This window comes from Lutjanus erythropterus, chromosome 21 (genome assembly GCF_056507025.1).
Source record: "Lutjanus erythropterus isolate fLutEry1 chromosome 21, fLutEry1.hap2, whole genome shotgun sequence".
Taxonomy (NCBI): Eukaryota; Metazoa; Chordata; class Actinopteri; order Lutjaniformes; family Lutjanidae; genus Lutjanus; species Lutjanus erythropterus.
This window is the reverse complement of record NC_139337.1, coordinates 21,832,212-21,849,237: the sequence shown is the minus strand read 5'-3', so window position 1 is coordinate 21,849,237 and position 17,026 is coordinate 21,832,212. Positions and strand designations below refer to the sequence as shown.

General features: G+C 40.4%; 1 protein-coding gene across 1 annotated transcript in view; it reads left to right on the top strand.

Moving 5' to 3' along the window:
• Positions 1-16,579, top strand: part of lmbr1 (limb development membrane protein 1) — a 43,067-nt gene extending 26,488 nt beyond the window's left edge. Inside the window, exons 10-17 of the mRNA XM_084746932.1 lie at positions 373-462; positions 2,557-2,633; positions 3,136-3,213; positions 8,486-8,559; positions 8,829-8,919; positions 9,795-9,861; positions 14,431-14,592; positions 15,134-16,579. Coding sequence (XP_084603058.1) covers positions 373-462; positions 2,557-2,633; positions 3,136-3,213; positions 8,486-8,559; positions 8,829-8,919; positions 9,795-9,861; positions 14,431-14,592; positions 15,134-15,219 — 725 coding nt within the window. The 3' untranslated portion in view covers positions 15,220-16,579. The remainder of the gene's footprint in view (positions 1-372; positions 463-2,556; positions 2,634-3,135; positions 3,214-8,485; positions 8,560-8,828; positions 8,920-9,794; positions 9,862-14,430; positions 14,593-15,133) is intronic.
• The last annotated feature ends 447 nt before the right edge of the window (positions 16,580-17,026 follow it).

The following is a 17,026-nucleotide window of genomic DNA, read 5'->3' as shown; positions in this document are numbered from 1 at the left end:
AAACTAACTCATGTCTCATTCACATGAAAAAAAAACAAAACATTTAGCATTGTCATAATGAATGTAGTCAACAAACATGACTATTGTTAATACTCACAGCTGTCAAGCTAGCATATTAGCATATGGACATTTCACAGCAGTTTCTCTGCCATTCTTGTGTGACTAACTCACTTGAGCTGTAGCAATATATCTGCCTAGCCTTGTGGAAGACTCCAGTCATGCGCTGGTAGGCTGGTGTGTAGATAAAAATACATCACCTACTCTCGGTTTAATGTTTAATCCATTCATTGAAAAAATGTGCTATTTATTTTGATAAGAGAAATAATAGTTAGTTGCGTTTTTCATTAATTTCAGTGGTTACTGTCTTTGCAGGATCGTCGACACACACTTATACTCGAGGAAGCTTTACTCACCAGCTCAACAAAGAACTGGACAACATTAGAAATCAAAGGAATAAATTGGGTAAGTATTTGTATTGTGTGACAAGGCTGATATATTTTGTCTTAAGACCTTGAATTGCCATGGAAATATATGCCAAGAAGTTAGCTTTTTACATATTGCTGACAGGCAGCCGCTTTCTCCCCGTCTGCCTTAATTTCTTAATTTGGACTTGGACCAGAACTGCCTGATAATTTTCCATCCATTTTAGGATATTATAAATGAGGCCTGTGCCTTTTGGGGAGCAGGGGGGGGGGGGGGCACAAAGGCACTTAGGATATTGGACAAGATGCAAACTTTATATTGTAGCAAGCCTTTTAGTGATGTCATTAATTTAGAAGGATGGTGCATATAAAGTGCACTTGGCAAACTTCTCGGGCAGGCAGGGTGGGTGCACTTTGAGAATAAGGAGGACTAACAAGGTTGGAAATGGAGAAAGAAAGTCAATATGGCAAGGAGTAGAGGGCAGTCAGATACACATTGTAAGGGGACAGTAGATGTCCATAACAGAAGACGTAGTGTCATGTGGTCTACAGGCTGTCAGCAGTGTCTGCAAATGTGATTGATGAGCTGTTGAAATAAGAGGAAGATGGAAGATATAAACTTGAAATGTTTCATCTGGCTCGGAAGAAAGAGGCACAATAGTTGCCCGCCACATGCACACACACACACACATTCTGACCAAAATATAAATCACAGGATTCATTTTGTTGCATTTCTTTTCATCCAGGATTTATTGTTGTTTCCACTAATTAAGGCAACGATGAGTGTGGCTAATTAAAGAGGAAGAGCATAATGTTTTGAAGGTTATGAAATGTATATTACCTTGAGGGGGGTGGTTGTGATGAGAGGTGAGATTATGTTTGATATACACACACTCACGATATGTTTTACCAAACCGAGCTGTACAAACCCTGTAAATAAAGCCGGAGGGCTTGAGGTTTATATAGTTGTCTTTGATGAATGTATTAATTAACCAATGGTGGAAAGTGGTTTGTAATGGAGGAATTGAGCTCATCTCTGAATCTTGTTATTAAAAAGTGGTTTATACCTAGTGAGTATTTTTCCATTGATAAGACCAATGATGAGGGTCATGGCCTCCGTATACAAACAAGGAAAAGGCTAAGAGCTCGCGCTGCAAAACTACCATAAAAGCAAGCTACTACTCTTGTTGTTTGGTTGCTTCAGATAAGGCTCAATGTTCATAGTTTCTCTTGACTGCACCCCAATGTTACAACTGTAGTCCACCATCGTCTGTGGGAATAGCCACATTAACAACACAATGTCAACAGGACAACCTCCAAAAAAAACACTAAAACAACATTAAACATGGCAAAACCTACAGCTTTGGAGTTTGAAGTCAGGTCACAGACAGACAGAAAGCAATCCAAGTCAAATCCACACCTTTTCATCAAAAATAAATTTAACTTTTACCTTTTCTCTGAGGGTGGGGGCCAATGTAGCGATTTGTGCTGGTACTTGGACATAGTGACATTTAATTTGGAGCCAGTAAATGTTCAGTAAATAGCCTCTCACTTAAAAATAAAATACATCAGGTCTGCAGTTTGAGTTCAGTGACTGCCTGCCTTACAGCCTGCCAGACTCCATTAACATTTTGCTCACTTTAACTGTTATAAACTCCTAAAAGATTCTTAATGATTTCTTACAACTCATAAACATACACTGACTCGTTCAGCGACCATTTAGCATTAATTTTAGCTCTAATAAATGTGAAATGGGGAAAAAAAAGTGATTCAGGCCCAGAATAGAAATATCTAAGGAGGACATACTGGCTGCAGCATTGCTGTTGGAGAAATGAGTCTTTCAACATAGCATGTTTCCTTAAACTTTGATGAAATATCCTGGTCATGTTTTGATTTATTACAGTAAATAAATTACATATTTCTCTTGCAAATTTGTGTTTTGTGACACATTGATGTTGTAACTGCATTTTAGCTGGTTGAAAAGAGCGAAAAGTGGTCTTAGATGTTCAGATGGAATATCAGCCAGTTTTTAACTAGAATTCAATGTTGAAATCCAGGTTGGTGCTCACAGAGTAGTACTATATTTCTTAAGACTAACAACCTCACATTTTGTCTAACTGTCATTTCCTCTCAGAGAGAAGAAAGAAGGCATCAGGTTGGGAGAAGAACTTGTTGTATCCCATGGTGATGCTGATTCTGCTTGCAGGAACGGTGAGTGTTGCTGGGACTGACCTATCATTAAGCCCAAACTGTTTACTCATGGCGTACATAGCCTGGCAGGTGGCCATCAGGACTAACACCCTGTACCTCAAACCCTGTCCTCTCACAGTTTCCCCACGGAGTCTGGGTGTGGAAACTACTTTTGTTTAATAGCTGTTTAAGACAATGCTGAATAGCCACCTGCACCAACTGTGATTTTCAACAGATTATAGTGTGGGAATACTATTTATGCCGTCTGATATTGTTGGATAAGGCAAGAAAGGCCATGTGAGAGGCATGGCACGTGCATCAAACAACCCCCACATTGTTCAGGCTTTGAGAAGCTTAATGTTGGAACAGTTTACAATCACAAGATGGTTATTATGCACTACCATACTTACGGATCAGCAAGGCACCCACAATTCAATTATATCATGATGCCGGATACTTTTAGGATTTGATCAATCTTTTTATAACTGTGTAAACAAATCTTTGTCTTCCTCTCTGTCTGCAGACAATCTCCGTTATCATCGTGGCATTGAATATCCTCTACCTTCTAGTGGATGAGACTGCCATGCCCAAAGGATCCACAGTAAGCCTACCGTCTAACTGAAGTACATTTCTACCCCCCACACACACCAACACACACCCAGAATGTAAACTGCAGAAGAGCCTGCCTATCAGACCTGCCATGTTGCTGGCGGAGACATAAATCAAATTCCGGATATGCTCAGATGCATGTTGGAAGAAAAGGCCCGACCAGATGTTTATCAGGCCCCAGCCTTGTGCCTCTGGTTTTGTTTTGGAAGCTCATTGAAAGTCATTTCACAGCAGTGTGCAGATTCAATGAGCTCGCTACGTGTCTCAAAGTCCACAGTGTGTGAATAAGCCTCCCTCCCTGCTTGGGCAGACAGGGCCAGGTGAAGGGCTCTCACTGTGCGGTGGGCTAACAGAGTGTGAGATTCTCATCTGCGCCTAACATGCAATGTGTTTTAAGCTCTCCTTATCTCATCTCATCTCATCTGCAGTGACAGAGGTGCGTGCGTGCGCGTGCTTGCATGTGCGCGTCCGTTTGTGGTTGCATTCTTGTCTGAGAGGGGGCAACATAATGTATCCTATTTCTCCCTCATTTCATTTTGCGTCTCGCGGGCAACTGACAGAGCTGCCCTCGACATTCCAATTATTTTATTGAGCAGAGATGTTTTCTTTGGCATGACGCATCGCAGAAAATCCCCCAAATTACACTTGTCATGCAGCTTGAAGCTGTCCTCCCTGACAGCATGGCCCCACTAAATGGTTTACGCGTTTCTTTAAGCTGGATGGATGCCACACCTCTGATCTCACAGCACTACGAGGGATGGGGGGAGGTCTCGTCCTCCAAAACAATCGATACTGATATGATATCCATCTATCCACCCCGTTAACCTCACCCTCCAGCTCTCAAACTCTCTGCCCCTGTAGCACAGAAATTCCCTCGCAGTCTGGAAGTAGATAAGCACAGAGCAGAGAAAGTGATATAAAGAAGAAAGTGGTTGTTCTGAGGTTTGGAGGAAGAACTGCTGGAGCAAAGAGACCCAGACTGTGGGAAAGTCAAATGAGGCCCCGATGTGCTGATTGTTGTGGGGGGAGAGCACAATGGAAGTGCCCTGTCAATGTTTGTCTTCCCTTCCTACTAAGCATCCCGCCGTAGTCCACAGCATACTGAGCAGTGCCCCGATTGCATTTACAGAGCAGAGGATGGAAGTGGAGAGGGCTGATGAGGAGCAAGGAGAGAGGAAGAGGAACAGCAGGTGGATGGGAATGAGGAGATACTGTAGAGACAACAAGGAGAAGAAGGGAGGGGGGGGGGGGGGGGGGCTGAAGCTGTCTCTGTCAAAGGACACCTTGTTTTACAGCTTGATGTACAAGCACTAAGAGGGACTAATAAAATTGTTACTGCAGGCCCTTCTCTTTGGTAGTAACCACACTTGACACTGTATTTTGTAAAATGGACAATTAGCTGCAACTGGACAGCAATTTTCACCTCACTAAAGTTGCCCTTCTCTCAACACACACAAACTTACATAATAGCATCTTCACACTTCCCCTGCATACATACCTTAGCTATGCCCTTCAAACTTTAGTCTATAAATAAATACAAAGATCAATGTGAGAAATATCCTTTCTGTCTCTCTGACATAATGTGAGTTCATAGAAAGTTCATCCCAAAATCAAAAATACATATCTTGTCCTCTTACTTGTAGTGCTTTTTATCCATCAAGATTGTTTTGTTGTTAGCTGCCAAGTTTAGAAGATATCAGCAGCAGAGACGTCTGCCTTTCAAATATAATGGAAGTAGATAGCTCTCAGTTTGTGGTGCTCAAAGCAGCAAAAAATACATTTGAAAAACTCAACAGCAGTGTCTCTTTCAAGAAATCATGACCTGATTACTCAAGATAATCCACAGATACTATTGTCTGCAGTTTCATGTAGGAACGTCTTTCTAGTACTACTTGTTTTCTACTAGAAATAAAAACAAAATACATAGAATAGTTCCTACATAAAACTGCCCACAATGAGGGCTGTGGATTATCTTGAGTAACCAGGTCATGATTTCTGGAAACATGCCGTAAGGTTGGCTACCAGCAGAACTAGAGGGAAAGGTTCAATCCCATTTTGGTTGCAATCTCTCAACGCTGTCATCACACCTCTCACTTATTATTTAAAGCTAATTATGGGAAACTGATTCCTGAAATAAGGAACAATTTGACAGGATGGTCTTAACAGTGAGAGTGATGGTACCACTGGGACTACTGTTGATCCACTCTTTGCCCATAAATGTCTATAGCTGTACAGTTTTAAAAAAAATGGATAAATGATGTTGACATTTTTATAGCAAGATGAAGTGTTATTAAATACATGAATCTCCTATGGCTAAAAAGAATAGATAGCACAATTCATCGCTTTAATTACTGAAATGATTAAAGATACAACCACAATATGGATGGGATCGGAGCAAACAGTATGTCCAAATGTGCCTTTGGAGTCTCTCCAATTACTGATTTAAACATCCAGAGGGTAATTTATTAATGAATAGATAAATGTGTTGGTAACAATGCTATCAGCCTCTACATTTAGAGCTTCAAAAAAAAGCTAAATTAATTCAGACTTTATTATTATTCGCACGGAATTCATGAATGATATTTGTAGAAACACTTTGCAGCCTTTTAATCACGTCCCCATACAAAAGGCTGTACCATTGTTCTTGACTGACATATGTGCACCGATGTTAAATGTAACAGCCTAGTGGGTGCTAATATTTGTGGCTGTGAGATTCATTATAGGTGACCCCCATTTTTTATCTCCATACTGAGAATCGTCACTCTATCGTCATGCTATGAAAACATGGAACAGTGAACTCATCACCAGGTAGCTGCCAATATGCCGGGCAGCTGATGTATGAGTTTACTAAGCTTATTCAAACTGCTAAGAATGGATGATAAATATCAGGATCAATAAGTTATCAGCCAATGTTGGCCTATCCAGCTATATCAATCTGTACCAGTATTGACATATATTAGCTGATAAATATAGGCTATAATAATGTATGATTATGACAGACTATGATTCTGGTGGGGTGTTTCAGGGTTTTTTTTGTGTACTGTATGTGGTTCCCTCTGTGTCAAATAATAGCAGACACTTGGTCAAAACCATAGACTCCACCTGAAAGAATAATGTAAAGTATGGGTTGAAGTTGTTGATCAGATCGAGACTTCAGTTTAGAACAGATACTGTGTGATAGTACCCACTCTTACATCCAGGCACTTTCAGAACTCCTTATCTGATGTTAATAGGATCTCTGTATATTATATTTACTGTTTTTATGGCTGCTTCTTTCCCCTACATTTTAGACATGTGATAGCCGGTGTCAGAAGATGAGGGTTAGGAGAGAGAAGGAGTGTAAAATAGTTATAACTATACAAAAAGTAGAAGTAAAAGTAATAGGATGTCTCTTGGTTGCCTTCTTTTTCAGTGGTTAAATTAAGTTTTCAAAAATGGTACCATTACTTAGGGGACCCACTTGAGGTCAAATGGTGAGAACATGAGGCTGACAACTTTGCTGGTGTGCAGGTATTGCGAGGTGTTAATCTTTCAAGCAACAAATGCAATGTGTCTGCTGAAAGAGCTGTGGCATGCAGCACAGATGAATCTAGCAGCAGCAACCCCCCCACCCTCCGCCAACCCCTCCCTTTCTTTGACACACACAAACACACTCCATCACCCTTCCTGCTACTGGAATGAAAAGAAGTAAGAGTTGAAAGGAGGCGTACTGTGAAAGCTAGCTGTCCTGAGCGCGCGCATACACGCATATACTTTGAGTACCCACACACAGACACACACACACAGTCTTAATGCATGCCCGCCCTCCCTCCATTAATAAATTACATCAGATGCTGTCTGCTAATTCCCCGTGTAAGAGAGAAAGAGCACTGCACCATGGCTCTGCAGTAAGCTCCCAGGGATGACAGTTGCATAAAAAGGCATGAAACAACCTGCCAGCTTTCCTTTTTTTCTTCAGGCGCTTATACAAAACAAATCAGGACGAGGACACTCAAGGTGGGCAAGAAAGAAATTAAAAAAAAAAAAAAGATAAATTATAACCTTAAACTAAGACGGTCGTCTCAATATATACTGTGCAACTGTAATATATTTGATATGACAAGAATAGTAAATGCTGTACTGTACATACTGCTGATGTCATGCATTGGTATTGAAAGGTGCTGTATTGGAATTGCATTGCTATACATATAAAATCCATTTATGTACACCTCATATAGACAGGATTGTAGTCATGTAGACTATCTAAGACTACATTGTACACTTTTGAAACAACATGGATCTTTAAATAAGTATTCATTTATTTATTTATTTGAAAGGGACAGTGTATATTAATCAACATTCAAACTAATGCAACTGCAGCATAATTAGCTAAAGCAGGGTTCAACAGGGTTTTTTCACTTGCTTGGTCAGGCAAGTGGGTCAGAAATCTACTTCCCCAATGTCAATTTTTACTTTACCCTGTACAAATTGTTTCATTAACGGTTATTAAATAACAATAGGAACCAAAATTTTGTTGTCACACTTAATCTAGGACTGCAACATCTATAAAATTATATATTATGTCCAGTAGAATAGTTGAAGTGTATACTGTATATCTACCCTGTATAAGTTGAAAGACAGCAGTCTGTGGTCACTTCTCACTTGAGGACATAATGTATAGTACTGTATGTGCCCCATACAACATCCTCTAGAGGATCAGCCCTTGTGCCAAGTCCGACAAAAGCAAAAATTTATCATTTGCCAACACAGATGCTTGGTATGTGCAGTGTATGTAGATGTATGTCTTTTTCCTGCTCCAGTTTCAAAGGGCCTTAGAGGTTTAAGGGTTGGGGGGGCGGGGGGGCGGGGCGGCGGGGCAGTCAGGGGGGTACGCCTAGTGTGTTTGCTGGAGTATTTGTTTTGTTGTTTTTATGTTTTTGGCGTGCTTTCAGCCTGTACACTCTTCTTACCGTAAGCAATGTGCCGTTTTTGTTTGAACACCTGTTCACATATTGTATGATCGACAGTGATTTGAAAAGAGCCTCTTTCATCTTGTTCCATTCATTACTTAGCCAATTTGATTCTGTCTTTCTCAAGTGGGGAAATTCTTCATGCACCGCGTACTTACTTTGCAGGATTTCTGTAATTGCATGTGTGTGCAACTGCCTGCAGTGCTGTCGTTTCCCATTTTCTTTTTTCTTTATTTGTGATGTGTTTATATAAGATTGGTGTGTGATGACATTGAATAACCCAGTTTTCTGTCTGTGTCTTCCTGTATTTTCCAGGACCGAGGCATTGGGAACACCTCTCTGTCCACATTTGGCGTGGCTCAGGCAGCGCTGGAGATCATCCTCATGTTGTATCCTTTCTGTGACCCCCCACCCCACCACCTTTTGTCTGTGGCCGAAGTAGCATGCTCCACGGCCAAGAGCAACATTGTCGGGCCAGCTTTGTTTACTCAGGACATAGTTCAACCGGACATATTCCGGAAGACATGTTGTGCTGTTTCGTCACCTTTTATCATAGCTGAAAAGGTGCAGACTTGAGATGCTTCACAAAACGACTCAATGAAGCTGCTTTGCGATGAGCAGAGAAGTGTTTTTGCTCCTTGATTGATTTGCTGAACAGCTACTTGATGGTGTCCTCTGTCGTTGGCTTCTACAGCCTGCGAGTGTTTGAGGTACTCACTCCCAGGAAGGATGACACAACCATGACAACGGTAAGGATGGGACGGGAGGACGGGGTGCGGGGTGAAGTGGGGGCAAGGGTGCTGAGTTTGCTCATAAGGTGCTGATGTGTTTGAGACCCCCTGTGTTTCATCTATTTCCTCTTTTTCCCCTTCACTCTCCCGCCTTCCGAACTCCTACTGCTCACTAATGTTTTCCTCAGGGCCCCTCAATGGCTTTAGTTGATCTGTCCAATATTTGTTTGTGGGTTGCGCAAACACTGGCAAAGTGCAAGCTCCTTTCTTGTACATCAGAGGGAGAGTGGGTTTTTTTGGGGGGAGTTGGGGGGTGGAGGATGTGTGCTCTGTTTGGCCCATAGTGGCACCTATTCACTTGGTAATGAGTTTGGGAGTGGTGAGGCTTGTTAACTAGCCATGACGCTCCAGTGAAAGGGCTTGAAAGGACAACAGAGAGAACCTGGTAATGAGCAACTTCAGAGGTACTAATTGTACAATATGTGGAACCAATTTAACATCAAGTGGTGTGTGCATATGTGTGGGCATGTCATGGCTGAAAACGATGGGGCAAGGGGTGCTTTTACTTTACACATCCCAAGTTTTCTCCATTTAAAAACTGGGGATGTAGCAACGCCACAAACTGGAGCTACAAGAATGCCAAGATAAAATGTCCACAATATATTTGTCCCAATATTAACAAGCCCTGTAATAAAAAATAAAAAGTAAAATAATTAACCACGTAATATTGCAGTGGACGTTGTCATAGTCTGATACAGTACTGAAACTACTTTTTATTGTACTTTTTATTGAGATATCATGATAATCAATATACTGTTACGTCCCTATTTAAAAGCGTTCATTACCATGTGCTTCAGAGATCTGAAGTTTGATTTATCTGTTCTGATTTGTAGATCATTGGCTGCTGTGTCTCCATCTTGGTCCTGAGTTCAGCCCTGCCAGTAATGTCCAGAACTCTAGGTGAGTACCCGTGTGCGTGTTTGTCTGTTTATCTGCCTGTCTGTCTGTGCTGGAGAGTGTGGGCATGATAATTCCACAATTAATCTGTATGTACAGGTTAAATAGAAAGATAATAATAAAAAATAGGAAAGCCCCAGTTGGAACTTTTGGGAAACAGGCTTATTCTCTTTCTTGCTGAGAGTTGGATGAGAAGATCAGTACCACATTCTGTCCATCAGCTACATGTGAATCTATAGTCAGCAGCCGCTGAGTTTAGCTTAGCATAAAAACTGGAAGCAAAGGGAAACAGCTAGCCTTGCCTGCTCTGAAGGTCATAAAATCCACCAACCAGCACCTCTAAAGCTCATTCATTAATATGTTGATCAAAAATAAGAAAAAACGAACAAGAACAAAAGTCAAAACGACCAGCCAAGAACTACACCTGCACAATTTTTTCTTATTTTAAGGTAATTATTCTTATCCAAACATACTCATGAATATTATATTTATACCATAGTCTGCCCATTGATCCCCATAAAGCTTACATACTAGACCTTTTAAGTTTTTGTATGGACCAAATAAACCAGATTTAACACATTGATTTACTTCAGAGGCGCTGGCATGTGGATGTTGCTGCCTTTTGACAGAGCCAGGACAACGGTTTTCCCCTCTTTCAAGTCATTCTGCTAAGCTAAGCTAACCAGCTGCTAGCCGTAGCTTCATATTTAGTGTAAAGACATTAGTGCTGTTGATTTAATCATCTAATTCTCGGCAAGAAAGAGAATAAGCCTATTTCTCAGGATGTTCAACTTTTTTTTAAAGAGAAACCTAAGTTCAATTATATTTTCAGAGATGGTATAACTATCTCACCACAAACAACTAGAAAGAGTTGCTACCCCTCCCCCACAACAGTTTTCAGCGCCGCCACCAACCGCAGACCATTAAAGTTAGCAAGTTGAATTCTCCTATAGTTTCCCATAGTGACATTAGAAAGGACTGCAGGGTGAAGGGGTAAAAATGACAGGAGTAGCACCATCACAATGGCACTAATAAACATGCAGAGTGCAAAGCACAGCTGTTCAAATAGCACTACTCTGTGTGTGTATTTGAGTGTGTGTGAGAGAGACCAACAGAGTGGGAAAATGGGACGGAGTGAGCATACAGTGACTCATTGGGAGCTTTACAAAATATCAACAGGTTCTGCTTTGTGACGCTGAATAGATTAAAAGGAATAAATGCATGAGACAGAGTTGAAGAGAAAAGGCCTCCCAGCAAAAGAAAAAAAAGACATGTGGAGAGTTGAGTGTGACGAAGTGAGATGTTACGAAACAAGGGTTTTGTGTGTTGACGTGAGGTGTTTTTTGTGTGTGTCCATGTGGGAAACATGCACTGTACAAGAGGGAAACTGTATCACACTGCGAAAAAGTATGCTAAAGTCTCTCTGTTTTAATTATATAGTGACAGTTGTTAACACTAAATGAATACTGTATCATCACCATTTTCTTCAGATTATGGTTGTTTGGAAACTCCCAAAAAATCGTAAAGGTGTTCAACACAGTGACTATGTGTCAAATTGTAATGAAAACAATGTCACAGTTTAAAAGGGGTCCCTTGACATGATGACCAAACAGAATTATCATTATATAGCGAGTTTTTGCAACTTTACTGTTTTGGTTCACTGTTACAATTCTCATAGTATTGTTTTCAGCAAAAAGTGACAAACTGCAAAGATCTAATTATGAGGAAATATCTTCTATCAGCAAGAAACTGGTAGAGACCAAAAACAGAGCTAAAAGAAAGTAAATATTGGACGTATATTCATCAGGAGGGAAACATGACTCCAAATGATAATGTTACTTTCTATCTGCTGGATATATACCATAAGCATATATTCATAGGAATAGTTGAAATTGAAAAAGTTCAATATTTACCTGAAATGTAGCATAATGTAGCAGAAAATGGAAATACTCAAGTTCAAATACCTCAAAACTGTACAGTGCTTGAATAAATGCACTGAGCTTTATTCCACCTGACTGTTAACTCCAGTTACATTTAGTACACTATCATACACAAACGCACTGTGTCACTTTAATTTTAAATACGTAGTATTCAAAAGCTGTGTGTATTGGATGGTGGAAGAATACTTCTTATATTTTTACAAAGATGTTAGAGATTTTATCATTATTGTTATACTTTTGGGTGAGTTTTCTGTCTTTATTACAGAGGATATAGCAAAGTGCTGGCAGAAACTGAACAGACTTGTACTAGGGATGCTGCAAATATGCGTTCAGCATATTAAACCCCTTGATTACCAGGACAGGACACCCAGTTTTCTTTTGTTTTCAATAGAATGAGTCTTTGCCCCTTTTTGAGAACTGGTCATGGGTATATGCCTTTTATGTTGTGATTTTTAGATCCATGAATAGCCTGGAGCAGGCATGACACAAATGCCAGAAGCCTCACATATTAAGTGTTGCTCACACATAGAAAATAATCCCACTGTGCCACACAACCCTAATGAATCCAGCATATGCTTCTTGGATGCATGACCAGCTGCATGCTAATGCCTCCAACTCTGTGACTGTACCCCTGACATTTCAAATGCCAAGCATCTTTTTACCGCCAATTAGATTTTCTCAAATTACCAAACCAAGATCAGAACCTTTGGCATTAGAAATAGATGTAGCCAGACCACAGTGGCAAGCTGTATCAACTAGGGTCTCCATCATCTCTCTCCCTGTCTCTTCACAGGCAATTTTGTTAAAGGTCCTTGATGCTTGCAAACTGCTTACTGCGGCTGTAAATACATCTCTCCAGACACTGAATCGATTGCCCAATCTAATTGACGACAGAGGTTGTGAAGATGTTACAGGAGAAGTAGAATCTATATAGACTTGTGCTTCTCTACTGTGCCACATCTGAACATAATTTCTGCACAGATTGGACTGAAATAAAACACTGTTGTAGTGCATAGATTTAATATATTGATGCAGTAATTTCCTTGGTGATTGTTGCATGCAAAATGAACATCTGAAAAAAGATGTAAATATCCTTAGTAACATTAAATACAATTGTACACATCAGGTTATTGAAAGCTTAATTATAACCCTACATCACTTTATTATTAGATGGCACCACTAGCCCATCGTTGTGCAGGAACCCCTGGATTGACAGGCCCAAAATGGATAAGCAGAAAAACAATAAGGTGTTGATGGTTTTCCAGGCAGCATGCGATCAGCTGTGACAGATGGTTTAAAAATGGTGTAGCAGTGTGGAGCTAAGAGGAGCCTGCAGGAGAAACAGCTCCTTTATCTCTGTCTGAAGGTCCTGGGAGAGAGAGATGAAGTCCACCTGCAAACCACCTTTGCTGCTATACTTAGTCACCCATCCTTTCATTTTCCACAGGGAGCAGTCCTTACAATACTGCAGACTAAGACACAGTCAAATAATGAAAATATAAGCAGAAACTTTGCAGTGCAGAGGATCAAGGGATGTTAATGTAAGTTTTAGTCTCAATCAAATAAGATATATAAATTTACGATGTTTTGATGACAGCATTGTCAGGCGTGTACAGAAGGGTTTACATTAGCCAGCACATGCCAATATTTGGCAGGTATCACATGTAGTTGTCTAACAGATGAAATGATCGATTGCCAAGATATCCAGTCAGTTATGTGCAAAGTAGACCACATAAAATATTTAAAATAAAAATAAAAATAGTAAATGAATTACTTGTGATTCTTTTCTGTTTTAATGTTTTTAGAATTTAACAGTTACTTGCAATAATTACATCAGTTGGCACATCAACTGAGTGGCGCTATCCACAGTACTGAAAGGAGTATTAGGGGATTTAATTCTGGCATGTAAAATTATCATTTAAGCTTTTTTGTTCTATATGATCACATCCCTTATATATCTGGATGAGAAAATGACAAAGAAATTAACTTGACGTCATAGGTGTAGTGCTGCCAGACTGCCTGAACTTTTTCCTCAAAATGAGGAAATAGATTGTGACCTGCAAATATTCTGTTTTTTGTTTTTTCACTTTTTTCAGTAAACCATATGGCCCCAGGCAGACTTAGAGCAGTTTTTGCCCTGAGAAGCGTCTTTTTCCAGTTGTTTTCATGAGGGTGTGACGCATAAAACTATTCACAAAGTCAGTCTAATATTTGATCAGTCAGTTATAGTTGATATCATGTTAATACTGCTTTACTTAACATACCATGGCTGTGTTGCAGAAGCAAGAGTTGTGATGTAATATAACAGCATCAGTGGCCCGTCCCGCCAGTTCCAACACTTTACACAGATGTTGATACAGCTCTGGTACTGTCTCCACTGTTGGTTTAACGGAGGAACAACAAAGCTTTTTTTATATACTTTTTCATTATGTGATTATACCTGTTATGCACATGAAATAGTTTTTTTTTTTCTCGTATTTTTTACTTGTGGAGAGAGTTGGACCATTTAAGAGAGACACTTTTCAAAGTGCCTTAACTGCAGACACCGAAATAGTAATTGTGTTGTCTGAGTGTGTGAGTGTCAGGTTGCTTTCTAACCCAGTTATTTGACTTGTATCTCTGCCCTTCGCAGGTATCACCAGGTTTGATCTCTTGGGAGACTTCGGGAGGTTTAATTGGCTGGGAAACTTTTACATCGTCCTTTCATACAACCTGCTGTTTGCGGTCGTGACAACGCTCTGTCTTGTGAGAAAATTCACCTCAGCTGTACGGGAAGAGCTTCTGAAGGCCTTAGGTAAAATGATCTATTTATTTGTCATGTGTCCTGAGGGTTTCCAATCAACACCTGTTAATATACTACAGCTAAATAATTCCAAAGTGCACCACATATTCTGACAACCAATCCTGCTGTTGCTGTGCTGGATGTGCTGTAGAATATAAAGCAATCAATTTCGTAATAACACTTTTGACTACTCAATTTCATCCCAATTTTACATCCACAAAGGTTTGGTCAGAAACACTGACAGCGCCAGCCTACTCTGTGGCTTTGGAGGGAGACAGAATTTACTTCTCTCAGACAGCACGACCTGGAGTGACAAAATGGAAGAAATTGCAGCGAGATCCAATGTGCTGCAGGACTGACATGTGACAGAGGATGGGGCTAGTCTCAAAGGCTTGTGGTGACAGGCCCTGGATGTTTGATACACAGGGTGGGATAGGGTTAGAAAATGTCAGACAGAGGCAGTGACGGGGAAAAAAGCACATCAATACCTCTGTCTAAGTGAAAGTCTGAGGCTTTTTAATGAGATTTCTCTCCCTTATCTCCCCCTGCCCAGGTCTGGATAAATTGCAACTGTCAAACAGCCCCACAGACCCTGAATCTGGGAAGCTCTCGGCCAACGGGCATCAGAAAACTCTGTGAAAGGGACGATAGATCAACACACACACACACAGACGCACACACACACACACACACCTTAGCACAGCCAAAGGGAGATTTCGACAGTACTGCCTGACTGCTGAAAGGTGAAAGGGATTGGAAGGAACTTAATAAACCCAGGCAGTGTCTGACGGATGCTGCAAATGGAGGCTGAGAGCAATTTAGCTTCGTGACATTCCATCCTCTGCGTCTCGGATGGAAGCTGGGACAGAGCCAGGGATGAGACTGAGGAGTGAAATAGACTGGCATCACTGCAGTGACCTTGATGTTGACCTCAACCGCGACTGTGACTTTAAAAACCACCCATCTCTTGCTTCAGGGGCACTCTTCCTCCCCCCCAGCATTGCTACCTGTTTTCCTTCTACAATCTCCTCCTCACCACTGCACTAGACAAAAGCAAGAGCAGGTGAAACAATGCACCTTCTGTCTTTTTTTTCTAAGTCTTATGTCTAAACAAAAGGCAGTGGGTTCTTTTCCATCACCCTGCTCCTTCTTTGTACTCAGTATAGTAAATAGACCCCAGTTAGACTAATTTTTTAATGTCAGTACGTCCATGGTGAACAGTGTCAGTAATACATGGAGAATTTGCAGTTTAATTGTTGGTCTTTGATTGTTATGTGAACTGATGCAGGCATGATAAGGTGTCCATTTTGTCATTTTTTTGATTTGTTTAAGCTCAAAATGTGAAAATAACAAAAGATTTATGAAGCATGAAAGAAGTCATTTATTCACACTCAACACAGCCAGTACATAAAACTGCACGGCAATACGATTCACACATTATATGCATTGCCACTGTCGTTACTGATAGGCGTCAGATTTTAGCACTCCTGCAGTCATTTGTCTTTTTATTTGGCTTTACTCAAGTGCGCTTTAACTTTATTGATGATGTCAGTAGTTTGTATGAAGTAGGGTAAGAACTTTTTTAGGTGCTCTAGATTAGACTCCAGCTACTCTAGAAATTGGAAACTATACAGGAGTTGTATCCACTTCAGTTTCAATGAGAAGAATGCTTTAGTGAATTTGGAGCTGATCCTGTGGTTGTATTTCCTAAAATTTTATGCACATGATAAAAAAAAAAAACGTCATTACATTTTTGCTCATCCCAAAAAAATAACTATTTCATAAGGGTAGTTCAGATTTTTTGAAGTGGGGTTGCATTAAAGACTTGAGGAGTTGGTGTATTACCTGCAGTACATGGTGGTTACCACGCCCTCAGTTTGAGGATGCAGCAGGAGTCCTGCTGTAGAAACCTAAGTGATATAGAATCAGCAAAACATATTTTAGTCACCTGAAAAAATAATTTAAGTGTACCCTATATTTAGAATATTTTCTTGGCTTTACCTTGCCATCAGACAGCCTGTTCATATGACAAATAGCACTGTCTCCAAAGCAACCAAACTCCATTAGCAAAAATAGTATTTTTAGGTTGCAGAACACAGGAGTCGCTGGTCTACCTCAGCCTTAATCAGTTAGTTTGTTTGTGCTACTGTGTGTCTTCTGTGTTTTAAAAGATCAATTTGGATTCTCCAAAGTCACAAAATAACACAAACTAACCAATCCAGGTAGCAGTAGACTGGCAACTCCCTTGTTCTGCGAGGTAAAATGATTGTTTTTCCTTAAGGAGTCTGGTTGCTGTGGAGAGAGCAACATTTGACTTATATAACAGAATTTTCCTGTTTGAAAAGGCTGTTTGACAGCAAGGTAAAGCATCGAAAATACTGTAGTTTAGCATACAGTTAAGACTGATATTGATTTAAGTGGCTAAAACACATCACGTTGCTGACCC